The 23,930-nt window shown below is 47.8% G+C and overlaps 1 protein-coding gene across 2 annotated transcripts in view; it reads left to right on the plus strand.

Moving 5' to 3' along the window:
* Positions 1–1,549: 1,549 nt before the first annotated feature.
* Positions 1,550–23,930, plus strand: part of clptm1 (CLPTM1 regulator of GABA type A receptor forward trafficking) — a 74,696-nt gene continuing 52,315 nt past the window's right edge. Inside the window, exons 1-3 of one of the 2 annotated variants that reach the window (XM_078241742.1) lie at positions 1,664–1,734; positions 13,554–13,672; positions 22,977–23,113. Coding sequence is in view for 1 of the 2 variants with exons in the window: in XM_078241741.1 (XP_078097867.1) it covers positions 1,687–1,734; positions 22,977–23,113 (185 nt within the window). In the remaining variant the exon portion in view is untranslated. Of the gene's footprint in view, positions 1,735–13,553; positions 13,673–22,976; positions 23,114–23,930 lie in introns of both variants that reach the window. The other variant, XM_078241741.1, reaches the window with a different exon arrangement.

The following is a 23,930-nucleotide window of genomic DNA, read 5'->3' on the forward strand; positions in this document are numbered from 1 at the left end:
AAAGACCAAGAGGTGCTAATGGCAGTCCATAGAGAGAATAGAAGGTGTGAATGTCCTTACAGATGCTGCTAGGCCTGTTGAGATTTTCCAGCATGTTCTCTTTTGGCTTCAGATTCCAGCATCCTGCTTTTATTACTTGGTCTGAACCAAAAGGATTTCTGTGCTGGTATTGCTCTGAGTGATGACATCATGATGATAGAAGGCCATGGACTACTCTCCGGAATCGGTTACATTCTTGGACACACGCATCTCCATCCAGGACGGTCACCTCAGCACCACACTGTACCGCAAACCCACGGATAACCTCACGATGCTCCACTTCTCCAGCTTCCACCCCAAACACATTAAAGAAGCCATCCCCTATGGACAAGCCCTCCGTATACACAGAATCTGCTCAGATGAGGAGGATCGCAACAGACACCTCCAGATGCTGAAAGATGCCCTCATAAGAACAGGATATGACGCTCGACTCATCGATCGACAGTTCCGATGCCCCACAGCCAAAAACCACACCGACCTCCTCAGAAGACAAACACGGGACACGGTGGACAGAGTACCCTTTGTCGTCCAGTGCTTCCCCGGAGCGGAGAGGCTACGACATCTTCTCCAGAGCCTTCAACATGTCATTGATGAAGATGAACATCTCGCCAAGGCCATCCCCACCCCCACTTCTTGCCTTCAAACAACCGCACAACCTCAAACAGACCATTGTCCGCAGCAAACTACCCAGCCTTCAGGAGAACAGTGACCACGGCACCACACAACCCTGCCACAGCAACCTCTGCAAGACGTGCCGGATCATCGAAACGGATGCCATCATCTCACATGAGAACACCATCCACCAGGTACACGGTACATACACTTGCAACTTGGCCAACATTGTCTACCTGATACGCTGCAAGAAAGGATGTCCCGAGGCATGGTACATTGGGGATACCATGCAGACGCTACGACAACGGATGAATGAACACCGCTCGACAATCACCAGGCAAGAGTGTTCTCTTCCTGTTGGGGAACGCTTCAGCAGTCATGGGCATTCGGCTTCTGATCTTCGGGTAAGCGCTCTCCAAGGCGGCCTTCAGAGTCGCTGAGCAGAGACTGATAGCCAAGTTCCGCACACATGAGGACGGCCTCAACCGGGATCTTGGGTTCATGTCACACTATCTGTAACCCCCACAACTTGCCTGGATGTGCAAAATCTCACGAGCTGTCCTGTCTGGGGACAATACACATCTCTTTAACCTGTGCTTAACCCTCTCTCCACTCACATTGTCTGTACCTTTAAGACTTGATTAGCTGTATTAGCATTGATTAGCATTCCAATCATTATTCTGTAAATTGAGTTTGTGCCTCTGTAGGCCCTGTTTGTGATCACATCTCCCACTCCACCTGACGAAGGGGCAGCACGCTCCGAAAGCTAGTGGCTTTTGCTACCAAATAAACCTGTTGGGACTTTAACTTGGTGGTTGTGAGACTTCTTACTGTGTTTACCCCAGTCCAACGCCGGCATCTCCACATCATGAGACCATGCTGGCAGGGAGGCATTTCCGCCAGCATCAAAGATGGCGGGCGCCTATTTCACACAGGGCGCCCGCGAGATTCGCGTGTGACCTCCGACCCCCTGCACTTCCCTTCCCCCCTCCTCCCTCTCTCTCCAAATCCCGCAGTTAAAGGTGCTGCGGGAAGATGGCGGCGCAGGAAAGCGCGGTGCCGGTGCGGCCGGCAAACGGCGAGGTGAGGAAGCCGGAGGGGACTGAGGGAGGGCCGGGAGGCGGGCTGCAAGGACCGGGAGGGGGGACCCGCCGCTGCCGGCTCCTCCAGAGGCTGCTCAATCCCCCCCACCGGCTGCTGCTCCTGGGGCCCTGGCAGCCGCTGGACGGCCGGCCTGGGCACCGGGAAGGTAGGGACAGGGAGCCACACACCCACAGAGAGACATCCCCCACCCCCGGAATCCACATTGCGGGGGGGGGATCAGTCCAGTCAATCCCATCCCTCCAGGGCCCATCGGCCCATACTCACTCTGATAGAGCATCTTCCTCAGGCCCTGACCCCATATATTTACGATGTGGAGAAATATATTTACATCCCATATATTTACCCCCTAATCCCCACCTTAACCGGCACATTTTTGGACACTAAGGGGCAATTTAGCATGGCCAATCCCCCTAACCCGCACATCTTTGGACACTAAGGGGCAATTTAGCATGGCCAATCCCCCTAACCCGCACATCTTTGGACACTAAGGGGCAATTTAGCATAGCCAATCCCCCTAACCCGCACATCTTTGGACACTAAGGGGCAATTTAGCATAGCCAATCCATCTAACCTACACATCTTTGGACACTAAGGGACAATTTAGCATGACTGAGCCACCTACTCTGCACATCTTGAGACACTAAGGGGCAATTTAGCATAGCCAATTTACCTCACCTATACATCTTTGGACACTAAGGGCAATTTTGCATGGTCAATCCACTGAATCCACACATTTTGGGACACTGAGGGCCAGTTTAGCATTGCCAATCCACCCTAACCGTGCACACCTTTGGACACTAAGGGGGCAATTTAGCATGGCCAATCCACCCTAACCCGCACATCTTTGGACAGTGTGGGGAAAATATTCTGCCAATGTCACCAGGGTAAGCAATACAATCAGCCCAGGCTCTGGACAGGAAAAGGAAAATTTAAATCCCACCACAGCAGCTGGTGGATCTTTCATTCTATTAATAAAATCTGGAATTGAAAGCTAGTCTCAGTAACGGTGACTGTGACATCTATCATCGATTGTGAAAACCCATCTGGTTCACTAATGTCCCTTTTAGGGAAGAAAATCTGCTTTCTTTGCCTGGTCTGCCCTACGTATGACTCCAGGCCTAGAGCAAATGAGAGTGGCACAGTGGTTAGCACTGCTGCCTCTAAGCGCTCGGGACGTGGGTTTGTTTCCGGCCTTGGGTGACTGTGTGGAGTTTGCATGTTCTCCCTGTGTCTGTGTGGATATCCTCCCAAGCTCTAAAGATGTTGATTGGCCATGCTAAATTACCCTTTGGTGTAAGGGGGATTGGTGGGTTGGGTGTGTGGGGTTAAGGGGATAGGGCCTAGGTGGGATTGTTGTCAGTGCAGACTCGGGCTGAATGGCCTCCTTCTGCACTGTAGGGGTTCTATGGTAAGCAAATGACTGTGGGTGCTGGAATTTGAAGCAAAAACAGAAAATGCTGGAAAATCTCAGCAGGTCTGACTGCATCTGTGAAGAGTGAACAGAGCCAACGTTTCAAATGAGGTGAGAGGGGAGAGATATAAAAAGGTCCAGAGGGGCAGTGTTTTCACATTGAGGGTGGTGAGTGTCTGTAACAAGCTGCCAGAGGTAGTAGTAGAGGCGGGTACAATTTTGACTTTTAAAAAGCATTTGGACAGTTACTTGGGTAAGATGCCTATAGAGGAATATGAGCCAAACGCGGGCAATTGGGAGTAACTTAATGGTTAAAAAAGGGGCGGCATGGACAAGTTGGGCCAAAGGGCCTGTTTTCATGCTGTGAGCCTCTGACTCTGAGCATGGATAACCCTTCGCCAGAGTAAATGGGATTGATTCTTAACTGAAATGGTCAAGCAAGCCACGGTGGCACAGTGGTTAGCACTGCTGCCTCACAACGCCGGGGACCCGAGTTTGATTTCCGGCTTGGGTCACCGTCTGTGTGGAGTTTGCACGTTCTCCCTGTGGGTTCCCTCCAGGTGCTCCGGTTTCCTCCCACAGTCTGAAAAAACGTGCTGGTTAGGGTGCATTGACCCAAACAGGCGCCGGACTGTGGTGACTAGGGGAATTTCACAGTAACTTAATTGCAGTGTTAATGTAAGCTGTACTTGTGACCAATAAATAAACTTTAACTTTCAGTTCAAGGGCAATTGGGGATGGGCAATGTGGTTGACTCTTAAATGCCCTCAAGGGAGGGCAATAAATGTTGGCCTAGCCTATGATGCCCACATCCCATAAATTTAAGAAAAAATACTGGTCGTGCCAATGACAGCCATACTCTACTAAAGGACATATATAATCACATATAATATATATTTTGTATGTGTGTACGTATCTATTTATAGAGCAAGAAACATCTCTGCTGGTTGAAGAGTCTAGGTTTAGGGAGGGTCACGGGCAGAAATACTTGTAGCCAGACCAACTAAAGTCCTGTAATCTCTAGGGCTGAGGACTAAGTGCTGGAGAATGGGATTAGACTGGGTGGCACAGGCACTGTGCGTGGTGTGGTTTCCTCCTGTGCTGCAATTCTCTTCTATATTTTTCTAAATGTTCTCAACTTCTCAAAAGAAGGAGTATGTAGGGGTTTGTGGGGAGGATGTGCATTGCTCCTTCGGAGTGCTGGCATGGACCCAGTGGGCGGAATGGCCTTCTGTGCTGTGATGATTCTATGACCTCAGGAGTGAAATTCGGAAAGGGTGGTTGAAGTTTAGAACTCTCGCCCACAATAGTTGAGTGTTTTTTTTCGACGTGGGCTTGATAGGTTTTTGCAGACCCGAGGGTATTAAAGGAGAAGAATGTGAGACTTGGGAATAGGCCGTTTGGCCCTTCAAGCCTGCTCCACCACTCGGTAAGATCACATGCTCTCTCATGTTTTTGCATCATCTTGTGGAGGTTGGGTCCCTTGTAGGGTGGCAGAGTGGTTAGCACTGCTGCTTCACAGTGCCAGGGACCCGGGTTCGATTCCCGGCTTGGGTCACTGTCTGTGTGGAGTCTACACATTCTCCCTGTGTCAGCGTGGGTTTCCTCCGGGTGCTCCGGTTTCCTCCCACAGTCTGAAAGACGTGCTGGTTAGGGTGCATTGACCCGAACAAGCGCCGAAATGTGGCGACTAGGGGAATTTCACAGTAACTTCATTGCAGTGTTAATGTAAGCCTACTTTGTAACTAATAAATAAACTTTTTACTTATTGGGAAGGACAAAACGGCTTCCTGTGGTGCCTTTTGCAAACTTAGCTATGAGGAAAGATTTGAAAGGCTGGGTAATTTTCTTTGGAACAGAGGAGAGCTTTAATTGAGATGTACCAAGTTTTGAGGGGTTTGGATAGGGAGGATAAGAAGGCCGTATTTCCCCGAGCAGATTTAAACAGTGGTATGATTAGAGAGGAGTTGAGACATTCATTTCACGCTGAGGGTGGTTGGGAACAAAGAACAACGAAAATTACAGCACAGGAACAGGCTCTTCGACCCTCCAAGCCTGCACCGACCATGCTGCCCGACTGAACTAAAACCCCCTACCCTTCTGGGGACCATATCCCTCTATTCCCATCCTATTCATGTATTTGTCAAGATGCCCCTTAAAATTCACTATTGTATCTGCTTCCACTACCTTCCCCCGACAGCGAGTTCCAGGCACCCACTACTCTGTGTAAAATATCTGCCTCGTACATCTCCTTTAAACCTTGCCCCTCACACCTTAAACCTATGCCCCCAAGTAATCGACTCTTCCACCCTGGGAAAAAGCTTCTGACTATCCACTCTGTCCGTGCCTCTCATAGTCTTGTAGACTTCTATTAAGTCACCCCCTCAACCCCTGTCTTTCCAGTGAGAACAAACCAAGTTTCTCCAACTTCTCCTCGTAGCTAGTGCCCTCCATACCAGGCACATCCTGGCAAATCTTTCCTGTACCCTCTCCAAAGCCTCCACATCCTTCTGGTAGTGTGGCGACCAGAATTGAACACTATATTCCAAGTGCGGCCTAACTAAGGTTCTATAAAGCTGCAACATGACTTGCCAATTTTTAAACTCCGTGCCCTGGCCAATGAAGGCAAGCGTGTCGTTTGCCTTCTTGACTACCTTCTCCACCTGTGTTGCCGCTTTCAGTGAACTGTGTACCAGACCCCTCTGCTTATCAATACTCTTAAGGGTTCTGCCATTTACTGTATATTTCCTATCTGTATTAGATCTTCCAAAATGCATTACCTCGTTGTATTTAAAAGGATAGTTTTGAATGAAACTTCTTTTCTCCAACTCTGTAATAAATATAAACTTAAAACTTTAAAAAAAAAAGTAGCCAGACATGACCTTGAATGGCCATACTGTTCAAGGCTATGGATCGAGATTTTTTTTTTGGCATTCCTGACTATGATGGGCCATATGTCCTTTCTGTATAAATTTCTATAATTCTATCAACTTCAGAATGTCTCGAAGGAACTTTGGAACAGAGGAGAGCTTTAATTGAGGTGCACCAAGTTTTGAGGGGCCTGGATATGGAGGATAGGAAGGCCCTATTTCCCCTAGCAGATTTAAACATTAGTGGTATGATTAGAGGGGAGTTGAGACAACTCTTGAACTGCGAGCACTAAGAACAAAGAGCAAATGAAATTGCAGCACAGGAACAGGCCCTTCGGCCCTCCAAGCCTGCACTGACCATGCTGCCCGACTGAACTAAAACCCCCTACCCTTCTGGGGACCATATCCCTCTATCCCCATCCTATTCATGTATTTGTCATACGTCCCTTAAAAGTCACTATCGTATCCGTTTCCACAACGAGTTCCAGGCACCACCACCCTCTGTGTAAAAGCTCTGCCTCGTACATCTTGTACATTCTTTTCCCAAAGGTAGGGGAGTCTAAAACTAGAGGGCATAGGTTTAAGGCGAGAGGGGAGAGATACAAAAGTGTCCAGAGGGGCAATTTTTTCTCTCTCAGGATGGTGAGTGTCTGGAACAAGCTGCCCAGAGGTAGTAGTAGAGGCGGGAACAATTTTGTCTTTGAAAAGCATTTAGATAGTTATATGGATAAGATGGGTATAGAGGGATATGGGCCAAATGCGGGCAATTGGGATTAGTTTAGGGGTTTTTAAAAAAAAGGGCGGCATGGACAGTATTGGGCCAAAGGGCCTGTTTCCATGCTGTAAACCTCTATGACTCTATCTCCTTTAAATCTTGCCCCTCGCACCTTAAACCTGTGCCCCCCCGAGTAATTGACTCTTCCACCCTGGGAAAAAGCTTCTGACTATCCACTCTGTCCGTGCCTCTCATAATCTTGTAGACTTCTATCATGCCATCCTCTCAACTTCCGTCGTTCCAACCCCTCCTCATAGCTAATGCCTTCCAAACCAGGCAACATCCTGGTAAATCTTTTCTGTACCCTCTCCAAAGCCTCCACATCCTTCTGGTAGTGTGGCGACCAGAATTGAACACTATATTCCAAGTGCGGCCTAACTAAGGTTCTATAAAGCTGCAACATGACTTGCCAATTTTTATACTCAGTGCCCTGGCCGATGAAGGCAAGCATGCCATATGCCTTCTTGACTACCTTCTCCACCTGTGTTGCCGCTTTCAGTGACCTGTGTACCTGACCCCTCTGCCCATCAATACTCTTGAGGGTTCTGCCATTTACTGTATATTTCCTATCTGTATTAGATCTTCCAAAATGCATTACCTCGTTGTATTTAAAAGGATGGTTTTGAATGAAATGGTTCTTTTCTCCAACTCTGTAATAAATATAAACTTAAAACTTTTTAAAAAAAAGTAGCCAGACATGACCTTGAATTGCCATAGTGTTCAAGGCTATGGATCGAGAGTTGAAAAGCAAGATTATTATTATTTTTTTGGCATTCCTGACTATGATGGGCCATATGTCCTTTCTGTATAAATTTCTATAATTCTATGAACTTCAGAATGTCTCGAAAGAACTTTGGAACAGTGGAGAGCTTTAACTGAGGTGTACCAAGTTTTGAGGGGCCTGGATAGGAAGGTCCTACTTCCCCCAGCAGATTTAAACATTAGTGGTATGATTAGAGGGGAGTTGAGACAACTCTTGAACTGCGAGCATTGTTGGAAATACAAGCCGATTTGTGCACATGAAGCTGTCAAAGTGGTTTCATTTGTGATATTGGTTGAGGGATAAATATTGATCAGGAGAGTGGGTAGAAGCCCTCTTGCTTAGAGGGAAGTTTCGATTTAACGTCTCATCTCTGACAGTGCAACATTCGTTCTATACTGGACTGAAATGTCAGCCTAGATACTGAACCTACATCTCTTCTCCAGAGCCAGTGGAGGTTCAGAGATCGGACAAGGAAATTCAGGCCACCTTTGGGCACTTAAGGGGCAATTTAGCCTGGCCAATCCACCTAACCTACACATCTTTGGGCACTAAGGGGCAATTTAGCCTGGCCAATCCCCCTAACCTGCACATCTTTGGATAGTGGGCGGAGACTGGAGCACCCGGCGGAAACCCACGCAGACACGGGGAGGACATGCAGACTCTACGCACAGTCATCCAATCGAACCCGGGTCCCTGGAGCTATGAGACCGCAGTGCTAACCACAGTGGCACCGTGCTGCCCCATTTTTGTATGAATCTTTCTAGTATTTGTTGGCTATTGTTAATTGCTCTTGAGAAGGTGGTGTTAGTGGTGGCAGTTAAAAGTCAACCACATTGCTGTGGCTCTGGAGACACGTAGGCCAGACCGGTAAGGGTGGCAGATTTCCTTCCTTAAAGGATGTTTGGTGAACCAGATGGGATTTTACAACAACCCTGTAGTCTTTGTGCCGACGAGCTTATAATTAACTAATGAATTTCAACATAGATCAATGTGAGGTGTCACAACTTGCCAAAGAAAATAAGGAGGTTGAATATTACTTAGAAAATAAGTGTTTAAATGGGAGCAAAGTGATCTGGGAGTGCAAATACATAGATTGCTAAAAATAGCAACAAAGGTCAGTCAGACCATAACAGAAACCAGTCACTGGTGATTGTTTCAGAGGGATAGAATTGAAAAATAAAGAATGCCAAACTTGTATTGAATTTTGGTTGGACCATGCTTGGAGTACGGAGTAGAATTCTGTTGCATTATCATAGAGAGAGGCTCCGGAATGGGTGGGGAGAAAAAAAGATTTACAAGGACGGTACGTTTCCTCTTGTGGGGAAGAGCATAACTCAAGGCTGTCAATATAAGCTAGTCCACAAGGAATCCAATTGGGAATTCAGAAGAAACTTGTTTGTTCAGAGACTGGTAAGAATGTGGAACTCGCTCCCACAGGGAGTGGTTGGAGCGGGTAGTATAGATGTATTTAAGGGAAGGCTTGATTAGTATGTGGGCGAAGGGATTCGTGGGGTTATGATGACAACAGAATTAGATGAGGTAAGATGAGTGATTTACTCGGATGCTACCAGGGCTTGATGGTTTGAGTTATAAGGAGAGGCGGGATGGACTGGGACTCTTTTCTCTGAAGAGTAGAAGGGTGAGGGGTGATCTTATGGAGGTCTATAAAGTAATGAGGGGCACAGATCACCTAGATAGTCAACATCTTTTCCCAAAGGTAGGGGAGTCTAAAACTAGAGGGCATAGGATTAAGGTGAGAGGGGAGAGATACAAGAGGGTCCAGAGGGGCACTTTTTTAACACAGGGTGGTGAGTGTCTGGAACGAGCTGCCAGAGGTAGGAGTGGAGGCGGGTACAATTTTGTCTTTTTGTAGAGGGATATGGGCCAAACGCGGGCAATTGAGACTAGCTTGGTGATTTTAAAACAAAAAGGGTGGCATGGACAAGTTGGGCCGAAGGGCCTGTTTCCATGCTGTAAACCTCTATGACTCTATGAATCGAGCGTTAATGCTAGCATGAATTGGTTGGGCAGAATGGCCTGTCTTTGTGCTATCCTATGCAATTCTATTGAATCCACACCCACCAACCTCCAAGGCAACATGTTCTAAATCTCAGTCACTCGCTGCATAACCAGATTTTTCCTCACGTCACCTCTGGTTCTTTTCCCAAATGGGGAGGCGATGGCCTAGTGGTATTATCGCTAGACTATTAATCCAGAAACTCAGCGAATGTTCTGGGGATCTGGGTTCGAATCCCACCACGGCAGATGGTGGAATTTGAATTTTTTTAAAAAAAATCTGGAATTAGGAATCTACCGATGATCATGAAGCCATTGTGGATTGTCGTAAAAACCCATCTGGTTCACTAATGTCCTTCAGAAAAGGAAATCTGCCGTCCTTACCTGGTCTGGCCTACATGTGACTCCAGTCCCACTGCAATGTGTTTGAATCTCAACTGCCCTCTGAACAAGGGCAACTAGGGATGGGCAGTAAATGCTGGCCGGCCAGCGGTGCCCATGTCCCATGGATGACTAAATAGAATGGTTTAAATCTCGAGGGCCCTCTAGTTATCAACCATTGGAGATGGTTTATCTTTATTTATTCTAAATCTGTGGCAGTCGCCAGAAAAACTGAGGGCCAGTTGGGATGTTTGAAACATTTTCATTGGGCGGTGGTGTGTTTGGTGGGTGGATGCTAAGAGACTGGGTTTGCTAGGGGTTGGGGAAGAGTTGTTGAAGCAGGAAAGTGGAAGAGGTGGGTTGGAGAGGTGCGGGGAATGGTGTCTTTTTTTTAAACATATGTTTTTTTAAAAAAAGTTTATTTATTAGTGTCACAAGTAGGCTTACATTAACACTGCAATGAAGTTACTGTGAAAATCCCCTAATCACCGCACTTCGGCACCTGTCTGGGTATACTGAGGGAGAATTTAACATGGCCAATGCATCCTAACCAGTGGGAGGAAACCGGAGCATCCGGAGGAAACCCACGCAGACACGGGGGAGAATGCGTCAACTCCACACAGTGACACAAGCCGGGAATCGAACCTGGGTCTCTGGCGCTGTGAGGCAGCAGTGCTAACCACTGCGCCACCATGGCACCCTCTCTGGCAGGCTTGATGCACACATGCAGTGATGGCAAATCGGAGCGTATTTCACAGCAAGAGAAATAAAGGTACGCATAGGCACAGGGAGGAGAAGGGCCATGTAACAGAAACCCCCAACGCCTCAGAATTTAAAGCACCCTATCTGAGCTCCTCTTGGCTGCCTTTGCTTGAAGGAGAGCATCCCAGTTTCTGGAGTTAATCCCTGCAACTAATCTGGAGTCATTGTAGTAAATCTCTTCCATACTCTTAACCAAACACTTCAGGCCCTTCCTAAAATGAGACCCAGAACTGGGCACACACACTTCAGCTGAAGCTGAGCTAATGTTTTTAGACTAAGTCGGTTAGGGTTATATTCACTAGAGTTCAGAAGAGTGAGAGGGGATCTCACGGAAAGTTAAAGTTCTAGCAGGGTAGATTCAGAAAGAATGTTCCTGATTGCGGGAAAGTCCAGAACTCGGGGGTCATATAAGGGGATATGGGGTAAATCGTTTAGGACTGGGTAGCACTGTGGGTGGCACAGTGGTTAGCGCTGCTGCCTCACTGGGCCAGGGACCCTGGGTCGATTCCCAGCTTGGGTGACTGTCTGTCTGGAGTTTGCACATTCTTCCCGTGTCTGCGTGGGTTTCCTCCGGGTGCTCTGGTTTCCTCCCACAAAATCCGAAAGATGTGCCAGTTAGGTGGATTGCCTGTGCTAAATTGCCCCTTGGTGTTGGGGGATTAGCAGGGTAAAGGGTGGGGCTAGGGGGAGAGGGCCTGGGTTGGATTGTTCAGTGTGGGTCAAACTCCCTCATTCTGCACTGCAGGGATTCCGCGATTCTATTCTACGATTCTATGAAATTTCATTGCCTGGAGAGTGGTGATTGTGGAATTCGCTATCACAGGAAGTAGCGGGGCTAAAATGTGTGATCTCAAGAAGAAATTAGATATAGCTCTTGGGGCTGTGGGGAGGGGGAAATCAGGATATTGAATTTGACGAACAGCTATGATCAAAATGAATGGCGGAGCAGGCTTGAAGGGCCGAATGGCCTACTCCTGCTTCTATTTTCTATGTTTATATAGGTTTAACACAACCTCCTTGCTTTTGTACTTGTATCTAATAAAATGCAGGATTTAATAAGCCTTAACTGTTTTGCTAACCTGACAGATCTCCTTTAAAGACTTGTGTGTCCTCTGTCAATGCACCGCCTTTAATATTGTACTTTTGAATGTGTTTTGTCTGCCCTTGTTCTTCCTACCAGAATGCACCGCCTCACACCAGCCTGCCTGTGTCCTCTTAAGCCTGTCACTAATTTCCTCCGTTCCCTATGCTTTCAGGTTTTGTGCCACCTACTAGTTGCTCCCTGTACCCAATCCTATTCATAGAAATCATAGAATCCCTACAGTGCAGAAGGAGGCCATTCGGCCCATCGAGTCTGCACCGACCACAATCCCACCCAGGCCCTACCCCCACATATTTACCCGCTAATCCCTCTAACCTACGCATCCCAGGACTCTAAGGGGCAATTTTTAACCTGGCCAATCAACCTAACCCGCACATTTTTGGACTGTGGGAGGAAACCGGAGCACCCGGAGGAAACCCACGCAGACACGAGGAGAATGTGCAAACTCCACACAGACAGTGACCCGAGCCGGGAATCGAACCCAGGACCCTGGAGCTGTGAAGCAGCAGTGCTAACCACTGCGCCACCGTGCTGTATATTCTTTAATATACCTCAAATAAATAGCAGAGGCCTGTGTGTTGAACCCTGCGGGGGGGGGAGGGGCATCACTTTGATTTGATTTATTGTTGTCACATGTATTGGGATATCATGGAAAGTCTTGTTTCTTGCACGCTATATAGGCAAAGCATACCATTCATAGAGTACATAGAGGAGAAGAGGATAGGGTGCAGGATGTAGTGTTGCAGTTACAGGTAGGATGAAAAGAAAGATAAGCTTAATATATGATAGGTCCATTCAAAAGTCTGATGGCAGCAGGAATGAAGCTGTTCTCAAGTCGGTTGGTACGCGTTCTCAGACTTTGATATCTTCCCGATGGAAATACCTCACCTTTTTAGCTCCCTCCAGTCAGAACAAAGAGCTATTCACTATTCTGACATCGTGTATTGGTGATGCATTGCTCAGCTGTTGTATGTTTTGGTTAGAACATAAATCCCTACATTGTAGAAGGAAGCCATTTGGCCCATCGAGTCTGCACCGACCCAGGCCCTATTCTCGTAACCCCACATATTTACCCTGCTAGTCCCCCTGACACTATGGTCAATTTAGCATGGCCAATCTACCTAACCTGCACATCTTTGGACTGTGGGAGGGAGCTGGAGCACCCCCGGAGGAAACCCACGCAGACACTGGGAGAATGTGCAAACTTGTTTTTACTGGGACGACGGGGCATAGGTTTAAGGTGCGAGGGGCAAGGTTTAAAGGAGATGTACGGGACAAGTTTTTACAGAGGGTGGTGGGTGCTTGGAACTCGTTGCCGGGGGAGGTAGTGGAAGCAGATACGATAGTGACTTTTAAGGGGCATCTTGACAAATACATCAATAGGATGGGAATGGAGGGACATGGTCCCCGGAAGGGTAGGGGGTTTTAGTTCAGACGGGCAGCATGGTCGGTGCAGGCTTGGAGGGCTGAAGGGCCTGTTCGTGTGCTGTAATTTTCGTTTTCTTTGTTCCACACAGACAGTGACCCGAGGCCGGAATTGAACCCGGGTCCCCGGCGCTGTGAGGCAGCAGTGCTAACCATTGTGCCACCGTGCCGTGGTTAGTAAAGCTCTTGTCTGGTTTTTGGCTGGACTCATGTCCTACTGATCAGACCGTTGCTGCAGGGAGGGTTTGTCAGCTGGAGAAGTGGAGGCTGAATAATACTCCTGTTACTTGCAGGGTAGTTGCTGGTGGCATCCTAATTCAGTGGGCTGAAGGGGATATGGATGTTACAGCTGGCCTGGAGACCGGTTAATGGTCTGCGTGGCTCATGAACGGAGAGAGGTTGCCTCCAAGAAGTAAGTTGCTTCTTTTGTGCCAAGCATGTTATTTCTGTCTCAGCACCTCCGAGATGTTTGAAAGCTGTGGAACTTGTCAATCCAGTCTATCCTCTTCCAGAAACCTGTGGCCTTTTGTTGTTCAAATGTGAGCTTGCCAGATTACTTTCCGATTTTCCCTGTTCTTCTTTCACTCTCCAAACATGTTTGGTGATCGCGGCATGAGCTCCCAAGCCTTCATCTTAAGCTAAAGCCCATGAGAAACTTGTGGCCTACTCACAATTGGATTGCTCTGCAGAGAGTCAGCATGCGCTCGATGGGTTGAATGGTCTAAACTAAGGGGTGGCACAGTGGTTAGCACTGCTGCCTCACAGCGCCAGGGACCCGGGTTCGATTCCCAGCTTGGGTCACTGTCTCTGTGGAGTTTGCATGTTCTCCCCGTGTCTGCGTGGGTTTCCTCCGGGTGCTCCAGTTTCCTCCCACAGTCTGAAAGACGTGCTGGTTAGGTGCGTTGGCCATGCTAAATCCCCCCTCAGTGTATCCAATCGGGCGCCGGAATGTGGCGACAAGGGGAATTTCACAGTAACTTCATTGCAGTGTTAATGAAAGCCTTACTTATGACTAATAAATTAACTTTAAGTTGGCTTACATTAACACTCCAATGAAGTTACTATGAAAATCCCCCAGTTGCCACACTCCGCTGCCTGTTCGGGTACACTGAGGGAGAATTTAGCATGGACAATGCACCTAACCAGCACGTCTTTTGGACTGTGGGATGAAACCGGAGCGCCCGGAGGAAACCCACGCTGATACCAGGAGAATGTGCCGACTCTGCATAGACAGTGACCCAGGCCAGGAATGGTACCCGGGTCCCTGGCGCTGTGAGGCAACAGTGCTAACCGCTGTGCCACTGTGCTGCCTTTCTTGCACTCCTAGACAGAATGCTGTTCTGATGGACTATTAAGTCTAACCTCTGACCTTCCTCTACTGTGTCCTCCACTCTCTTCTGCTGAGATTTTCTCTCTCGGTTTCCCCTATGCTGTAATCAGTTGATAATCTGGTATACTCTCCGCTCTCCATGAATCCTTGCTGTGTTGAAATTCAGACGTGTAGCAACCTAACCCATCTTTTCTAGATCTAAGCGCCTTATCTCAAGCTTTCTCTGAACATACTTGGCAGAGTTAGTTATCTTTGTACCGTTTCAATCTTGATGGCTTCGAGAAGATACTTTCTGGCCATAAAGTAAAGCATTTTGGTCAGTTCTCCCTCATTTTTAGTGTTGAAATTTGTGTAGTTGGAACGTGAGTTGGTTTTCCACATCCCTGGAAGTTTGGACAATGAGAGGAGAGCTGGAGTATTCAGGTAGTGGCTCTTGAACCTTTTTAGTTGTAGGACCCCTTTCCGATAGATTAGTAATCGTGGAGCCCCGTCTGAATTACGATGCTGCATAATACTCAGTCCCTGGGGAAACCCCTTTCTTTGAGTTCATGAACATAGATATTTAGAACTCTCCTCTTCAAGGCTGGACTTGCCTGGCAGCCCTCACCAGCTTTAGTAATTGTGAATCAATCTTCAGTTCTCCATGCGTGCTTCCCTCGCGAGGGTGAGAGAGCCAGCCCATTGCACTGCCCAAGTGGCGACCGTACCCCACTCCTATCCCCAGGATTACACAGTTAAGCCTGCCTTTGGCCATTCACACGCAGCTCGATGAGTTCCTGGAACGGCTGCACAGACCGCCCGGCGGTCTGCAGACTCCAATTCACCGGCCTGTAATTACCTGGATTATTCTTGCTACCCTTCTTAAACAAAGGAACAACATCCTCCAATCCTCTGGGACCTCCCCTGTAGCCAGTGAGGATACAAAGATTTCTCTCGAGGCCCCAGCAATTTCCTCTCTTGCCTCTCTCAGTATTCTGGGGTATATCCCATCAGGCCCTGGAGACTTGTCTACCTTGATGTTTCTCAAGAACCCCAATACCACCTCCTTTTTGATCTCAACATGACTCAAACTATCTACACATCCTTTCCCAGACTCATCATCCACCAAGTCCTTCTCTTTGGTGAATACTGACGCAAAGTACCCATTTAATACCTCGCCCATTTCCTCTGGCTCCACACATAGATTCTCTCCCTTGTCCTTAAGTGTGCCAACACTCTCCCTGGCTACCCTCTTGCTCTTTATATATGTGTAAAAAGTCTTGGGATTTTCCTTAATCCTGCTGGCCAGTGCTTTTTCATGACTCCTTTTAGCTCTTCTTGCTCCTTGCTTAAGTTACTTTCTACTTTCCTTGTATTCCACACTTGCTTCGTGTGTTCCTAGCCTCCTAGCTTTGACAAATGCTTCCTTTTTCTCTTTGACTAGGCTCACAATATCTCTCATTATCCAAGCTTCCCAAAACTTGCCATACTTATCCTTCATCCTTACAGGAATGTGCCGGTCCTGAATCCCTATCAACTTACACTTGAAAGCCTCCCACGTGCCAGATGTTGATTTGCCCTCAAACATCTGCCCCCAATTTACATTCTTCAGTTCCTGCCTAATATTGTTGTAATTAGCCTTCCCCCAAGTTAGCACCTTAACTTGAGGACTACACTTATCTTTATCCATCAGTACCTTAAGGCTTACTGAATTGTGGTCACTGTTCCCAAACTGCTCCCCTACTGAAACATCGACCACCTGGCCGGGCTCATTCCCCAATACCAGGTCCAGTATGGCCCCTTCCCTAGTTGGACTATCGACATACTGTTTCAAGAAGCCCTCCTGGATGCTCCTTACAAACTCTGCCCCATCCACGCCCCTAGCACTAAGTGAGTCCCAGTCAATATAGGGGAAATTAAAATCTCCCACCACAACAGCCCTGTTACTTTTACGCCTTGCCAAAATTTGCCTATATATCTGTTCCTCAATCTCCCGCTGGCAGTTGGGTGGCCTATAGTAAACCCCCAACATTGTGACTACACCTTTCCTATTCCTGAGCTCTACCCATATTACCTCGCTGTATGAGCCCTTCGAGGTGTCCTCCTGGAGTACAGCTGTGATATTCTCCTTAACCAGTAGTGCAACGCCCCCACCCCTTTTACAACCCCCTCTATCACGCCTGAAACATCTATATCCTGGAATGTTAAGCTGCCAATCCTGTCCTTCCCTTAACCATACGTCTTTAAAAAATGCTCCATTGGTTTTGAAGCAGCCAGCATAATTAAGGGCCTCACTCACCCCGGACATTCTCTCTTCCACCTCCTTCCGTCGGGAAAAAGATACAAAAGTCTGAGGTCACGCACCAACCAGCTTCTTCCCTGCTGCCGTCAGACTTTTGAATGGACCAACCTCGCATTAAGTTGATGTTTCTCTACACCCTAGCTATGACTGTAACACTACATTCTGGACTCTCTCCTTTCCTTCTCTATGAACGGTATGCTTTGTATAGCGCGCAAGAAACAATACTTTTCACTATGTTAATACATGTGACAATTCTAAATCAAATCGAAGAGATTTGAGATATTCCGACGCTGTTTAAATGCATATTATTCTGACCCGGTTTGTCTGCACGTTTCCCCCTCCAAACAGTGTTGTTTTGGGGACATCTCTTCTAGACTGCCTTCTCTGCCACTCACCCTACCTTCAAAGTCTTCTGAAAGGGCAGGTGGGTTCAGGCTGGTCAAAGAGTATGGAGGAGGAGAGAGGATGGAGAGATTTAGGGAGAGAATTCCAGAGCTTGAGGCCTGAGCAGCTGAAAGCACAGCCACTTGTGTGATGAAAGTGTGGCGTGTACTGGAGGAAGACACAGAGCTCTTGGCAAGGTGGAGGTTACAGAAGTAGGGAAGGAGAAGGCTGTGTACATGAGAGCTGTTGGTGCATTGGCAGCCAGAGTGGGTCCATGCATGCAGGGCTGATGGGTGAACAGGACTTAGTGCGAGTTAGGGAATGGGCGACAGAGCTTTGGGTGTGCTTGACTTAACCGTGGAAGAATGATGGGAGGTTTGCCTGGAGACCATTGGATCAGACAAGTGCAAAGGGAGCAAAAGCATGAGGGTGTCAACACCCGATTGGATCAGATGCCCAAAAATCAATTAGTCATTCCGATAGAGGAAATGACATCAAATTTACACCACAGGCCCGACTGGGGTGGCATGACGATGGCATGGGTAGCGTGGCGATTAGCACTTCTGCCCCTCACTGCAAGGGACCTGGGTTCGTTTTCAGTCTTGGGTGTCTGTGTGGGGTTTGCACATTCTCCCCTTGTCTGCGTGGGTTTCCTCCGGGTGCTCCGGTTTCCTCCCACAGTCCGAAAGACGTGCTGGTTAGGGTGCATTGGCCGTGCTAAATTCTCCCTCCGTGTTACCCGAACAGGCGCCGGAGTGTGGGCGACTAGGGGATTTTCACAGTAACTTCATTAAAATGTCTACAAGTCTACTTGTGACTAATAAAATAAATAAACTAAAGAAATAATAAACAAATCAGCTTTTATCAAATCCTTTTATCATCCTAAAGACCTCCAGGTCACCCTTCATGTTTCTTTCTATTTTATAATCGGAAAATAGCATAACCATCTGTGGTGGGAGTGCTCTGCCATTATTTACAGGAACTTGCATTGATTTATTTAAAAATCCACCTACAGTGTTCTGAATTCTCATGCTGGGGTCTTCTGTTTTTGATTAGTGTCGCCAGAATGAACCTGGAGTGCTGAGGTATGAGGATCGGTTGTCCAGTTGTGTCCGACTTGTAGCAGTGATCTAATCACTAGGGTTTGGAATGGATTTGATAGGGTCGCTATGGGGGAAATCCTCTCTGTGGGAGAAATTAAGCGTATATATTTTCCCGCCCCGCGATGCTGTTCGAGTTGTGTGGCGGGGCAGGAAATTTAAGCAGGAGGCCAAAAAATGGGAATCGTCCCAGGCCAATTTTTTGATGTGATGAACGATGTGTATCGTCATTTGCGTATGTTAAGTGAGCCCAGGATGCAATCGTCCGGGCTTACTTGGATTTCCAACCTCGCTGGTGTATGTTCCCACCGGCGGGGATCACAGGTGGTCCCCAGCAATCAGGATCTGATATGATGGCCTAGTTGGTGGGACTAAAGGCCATTGAGACCCCCCGGGAGGTTGGGGGGAGCTCTGCCCATCAGGCACCCCAGCACTGCCAGCCTGGCACCCTGGCAGTGCCCACCAGGCGCTCCCAAGGGGTTGATGCCTGGGGGTGGGGCCTCGAGGGCGGTGCCAGATGGGAGCGGAAACAGACCCAGTGGGAGGGGAGGGACGGGGGGGTGGGGGGGGGGGGGGGGGGAAGTGCTGCAGGGGAGGGAAGGGGGGGAAACGCTGCATTGGGGTGTGGGGGCTGATCGGGGCTGGTGATGTCCATGGGGTTTGGGGGCATGTCACTGAGCTCGCAGTATGCCAGGGACCCAGATTCGATTCCCGGCTTGGGTCACTGTCTGTGTGGAGTCTGCATGTTCTCCCCATGTCTGCATGGGTTTCCTCCGGGTGCTCCGGGTTCCTCCCACAGTCCGGAAGACGTGCTAGTTAGGTGCATTGGCTGTGCTAAATTCTCCCTCGGTATATTCGAACAGGCGCAGGAGTGTGACGACTAGGGGATTTTCACAGTAACTTCATTGTGGTGTTAATGTAAGCCTACTTCTGACACTAATAAATAAACTTTAAACCTTACTGGGAGATCAATGCATGCCCACTGAGCATCCCCCTGAGCACCCTGCTGCAGGCCTGTCAAGCGGGTTTAGGCACCCCCCCTCCCCAAAACACTGGCGTGAATCATCTGATGGCTTTCTGTATTGCATAGAGTGCCGTAAATTCATTCAACAATGCCCGCTCAAAAGACGGGTGGGAAAACGGGAGGTTTTCCGTCTGTTGGGCACTTAGATTTTTTGGGGGGAAAATCACGTCCATAATCTTAAACCTAGAACTCGACCAAGAAGGCAGGAGCCTTCAACAGCTACCGGGGGTTATTCTGAATGAAGCGATGTAGGATCGAGGCCTGCCTAGTTATTGTGTGTAAGTATATTGTAAATGTCATCTTGTCCCGTGGAATTATTCTAATTGAGGAAGTAGGGTGGTGCAAAGCTGATTATTACAAAGAAGCTAAGCAGAACACATCTAGATGTGATGGTGGGGGAGTGAGTACAGTGAAGCATTGGGCTGGAAAATCTTTCCATTTCTCTGACTTTTCTTGCGTTAAGACAAGATTCGCACCTTTAAATCACCACCCACATATCTGATTTTTGCAAATATCTAGAATTGAAACCGGTCACTTTTGTAATAGATCCGTGCCAATGTTGGTTTCATATGAATATCTCCTACTCTTTGTCAAAGTATCCGGTTCCTTTCTTCCTCGTGCTTAGAGCTTCCCCTTTTATACAGCAATTCTCTTCACTTCAGCTATTTCTTGTGGGGCGACAAGTTCCACATTCTAACCCCTCTCTGGGCAAAGCAGTTTCTCCTGAATTCACTGCTGGGTGTATTAACAGTCATCCTTTGTGGCACTCATTCTGGTCTCGCCTGCAAGGGGAAGCACCATCTCTACACCTACTCGAAACCTTTCATAACCTCCCTCAAGTGGGCGGCACGGTGGTACAGTGGTTAACACTGCTGCCTCACAGCACCAGGGACACCGATTCGATTCCTCCCTTGGGTGACTGACTGTGTGGAGTTTGTACATTCTCCCCATGTCTGCGTGGGTTTCCTCTGGGTGCTCCGGTTCCCTTCCACACTCCAAAGATGTGTGGATTGACCATGCTAAATTGTCCCCTTAGTGTCAGGGGGTTAGTAGGGGAAGTAAGTAGGGTTATAGGGATAGGGCCTGGGTGGGATTGCGATCGGTGCAGCCTCGATGGGCCGAGTGGCCTCTTTCTGCACTGTAGGGATTCTAAGTTGCTCCTCATTCCCAGCCTGTTCGTTCTTCCCTGATATAATCGCTCTGTTCTGTTTCACTGTATATGGAGATGTACAGAGAGTTCCTGCAGACAATTTTAATCCCCCTTGTCTTTATTTCCTGGTGGTTAGTATTGTGGCATATCCGGGCTGGTGCAATGTTAGGAATGGGTTAACAGACCTTCTAATTGAGTCCTAATTTGACATCAATTGTTCAGTAGAAGTCACTGATATGTAAAGGGGCTGCAGATGGCACTGGGTGTTGGGAAGAATTGTATGTGGAATTGGGTCAAAGAAATAAAGGTAGTTTATGAAGAAGCAGAACTTGTGTCTCCTGCAACTTAGAGGCTCAAGCACGCTGTACCGTGCTAGACGAATGAGGCGGCACAGTGGTTAGCATGCTGCCTCACAGCTCCAGGGATCCGGGTTCGATTCCGGCCTTGGGTGACTGGTGTCATTCTCCCCGTGTCTGCGTGTGTTTCCTCCGGGTGCTCCGGTTTCCTCACACAGTCCAAAAATGTGCAGGTTAGGGAGATTAGCCATGCTGAATCGCCCCTTAGTGTCCCAAGCTGTGTAGGTTAGTTGGGGTTAGTCATGGTAAATGTGTGGGATCACAGGGATAAGGCCGGGGAGAGGGCCTGGAAAGATACTCTATCAGAGTCGGTGCTGACTCGATGGGCTGAATGTAGGGATTCTCTGAATAGATAGAAAGTGGTGCAGGATGGGTGTTGGGGGTAGTGGGGAAGGGAGTGGGTGGGGAGGATGTGGTTAGAATGCAAATCTTTGGGTGCTGCTACATAAATCATACAATGTCCTTATCTTATGCACAGCGGCATAGAATATCAAAGCAAGGAAACTGTCTTGATCTTTATAAATCATTGGTTTGACTCCACTCAACAGCGTGATCAAGTTTGGGCACCGCACCTTAAGGAGGATGCCAAGGTCTCTGAGAGAATGTGAAAGTGATTTAGTGTTGCTGAAAATTAAAGACGTGCTACCAAAGCTTTTTGTCTTGCACTCATCAGGAGAGCTATGCAAGATACACCAACAATACAGGAAACCGTTTATACTGCATGCAAAGCGAGTGCTAATTGGTTGACACGTTGCCAAGGACGTGGCCGCGCAATTGAACCTTTTCCAACTAAACAAAAACTTTGGGGAGCTGCCATTCCCTGGTTCATTCCTCATGGCAATGCCTTGATCAATTAATCGACCTGCCTGGTTTAAATTTGAAACAAAAGCTTGGCAGTTAACTGTTCCCTGCTGCATTCTCCTTGGCAATGCCCACTTGTGCCCGAACAGGCACCGGAGTGTGGCGACTAGGGGATTTTCACAGTAACTTCATTGTAGTGTTAATGTAAGCCTATTTGTGACACTAATAAAACAAAAAAAAAGATATTATTCTGAACGGATATGGACAAACCAATAAATAAATGAAGAGAAGAAACTTCTCTATAAACAAGACTTTTTTTAAAAAAGGGCTTCCAAAATTTTGGGGTTCTCTAAGCCTCTTGCGATTTAAAAAAATTAATTCACAGGATGTGGGCATCGCTGGCTGGGCCAGCAGTTATTGCCCATTATTTACAGCCCTCCAGTTCAGAGGGCATTTGAGAGTCAACCACATTGCTGTGGCTCTGGAGTCACATGTAGGCCAGATCGGATAAGGACAGTAGATTTCCTTCCCTGAAGGGGCATTAGTGAACCAGATAGGTTTTTATGACAATCAACAATGGATTCTTGGTCATCAGTAGATTCTTAGTTTCAGATTTGATTGTCATAAAAACCTATCTGGTTTATTGAATTCATATTCCACTACCTGCCGTGGTGGGATTCGAATCCAGCTCCCCAGAGTATCACGCTGGGTCTCTGGATTGCTAGTCCAGTGACAATACCACTACACCACTGCCTCCTCTTGAAGTATAATCACTTGTGTAGAAAAAGAGGCAGCTGATTTGTACAAAGCAAGCTCTCACGAACAGCAGTGAAGTACGCGACCAAATTGTCTGTCTGAGTTGTTGGTTGAAGGCGAAATGTTGGCCAGGTCATCGGGGAGAACTTCCCGTCTTTTACATCCATCCAAGAGGGTAAAAAGGGGCCTTGTTTTAAGATCTCATCCATGACCCCTCCAGCAGGGCTAAAAAGAGACATGCTATCAAAACTTTTCATCTTGCACTCACCAGGATAGCTGCACAAGATAAGTCAGCAGTAAACTCAACAACAGTTTATACTCATGAGAAGAGTGTGCCGAATGGCGTACAAGCCCAGGTTTGGTGCTTGAGTCTCTGGAGTGTGACTCGAACCCACAAGCGTTCACCAACTGAGCCAGAACAGAAAGTGGCTCCTCCAGTCATGTGAACCGTCTCCACTTTGTTCCGTCGATTTCTGTCCCTCTGAGTTGAAGGTCAGCCCATTCCTATTGCTTGTCTCTGTTTGCATTCTGCAGGTCAGCAGTGAGCTGGTTGCTGACGGGCAGGTCCAAGTATCGGAAGGTAATCAGGTCGAGGTACACCCACCGCAGCAGCAACAACAGCAGCAGCAACCCCCCAATGCCTGGCAAGTGATAAAAGGGGTTTTATTCAGGTAAGGGCTGCTTCAGAAATATTAGCACCTTTGAAAGGATAACATGACGAATCAATCGAGCCAGCAGGGCTGAGGGTGTTCTAGTTATGAAGGTGTTTTAATTTATTAGTCACAAGTAAGGCTTGCATTAACACTAATGAGGTTACTGTGCAAATCCCCAGTCGCCACACTCTGGCGTCTGTTCTGGTCAATGCACCTAACCAGCACATCTTTCAGACTGTGGGAGCTTGTGAAATGGAAACTAGCCCACAACTAAGGGGCAAAACCTTGAAATTAAAGCTAACCCTTTGAAGGATGATTTTGTGAAGCATTTTTTTACACAGGAGTAATGGGAATCTGGATCATTACAAAGCTGTGGAAATCACATACAAAGGAGACCAGTCAGCCCTTTGAGCTTGCTCTGCCATTCAAGTAGATCATGGCTGATTGGATTGTAACCTCCCTTTACTGCTGAGTAGATGCAGGGAGGATGTTCCCGATGGTGGGGGAGTCCAGAACCACGGGTCACGATCCGAGGATTCGGGGTAGACTTTAGGACGGTGATGAGGAGGCATCCCTTCACACAGAGTGGTGAGCCTGTGGAATTCATTACCACAGGAAGTAGTTGATGCCAAAACATTGAATGTATTCAAGAGGCGGCTGGATATAGCACTTAGTCATTGAATCATAGGAGTTTACAGCATGGAAATAGGCCCTTCGGCCCACCTTCTCCATGCTGCCCTTTTTTTTTAAACCCCTAAGCTAGTCCCAATTGCCCGCATTTGGCCCATATCCCTCTATACTTGGGGCGAATGGGATCAAAGGTTATGAGGAGAAA

Source organism: Mustelus asterias, chromosome 24 (assembly GCF_964213995.1).
Source record: "Mustelus asterias chromosome 24, sMusAst1.hap1.1, whole genome shotgun sequence".
Lineage (NCBI taxonomy): Eukaryota > Metazoa > Chordata > Chondrichthyes > Carcharhiniformes > Triakidae > Mustelus > Mustelus asterias.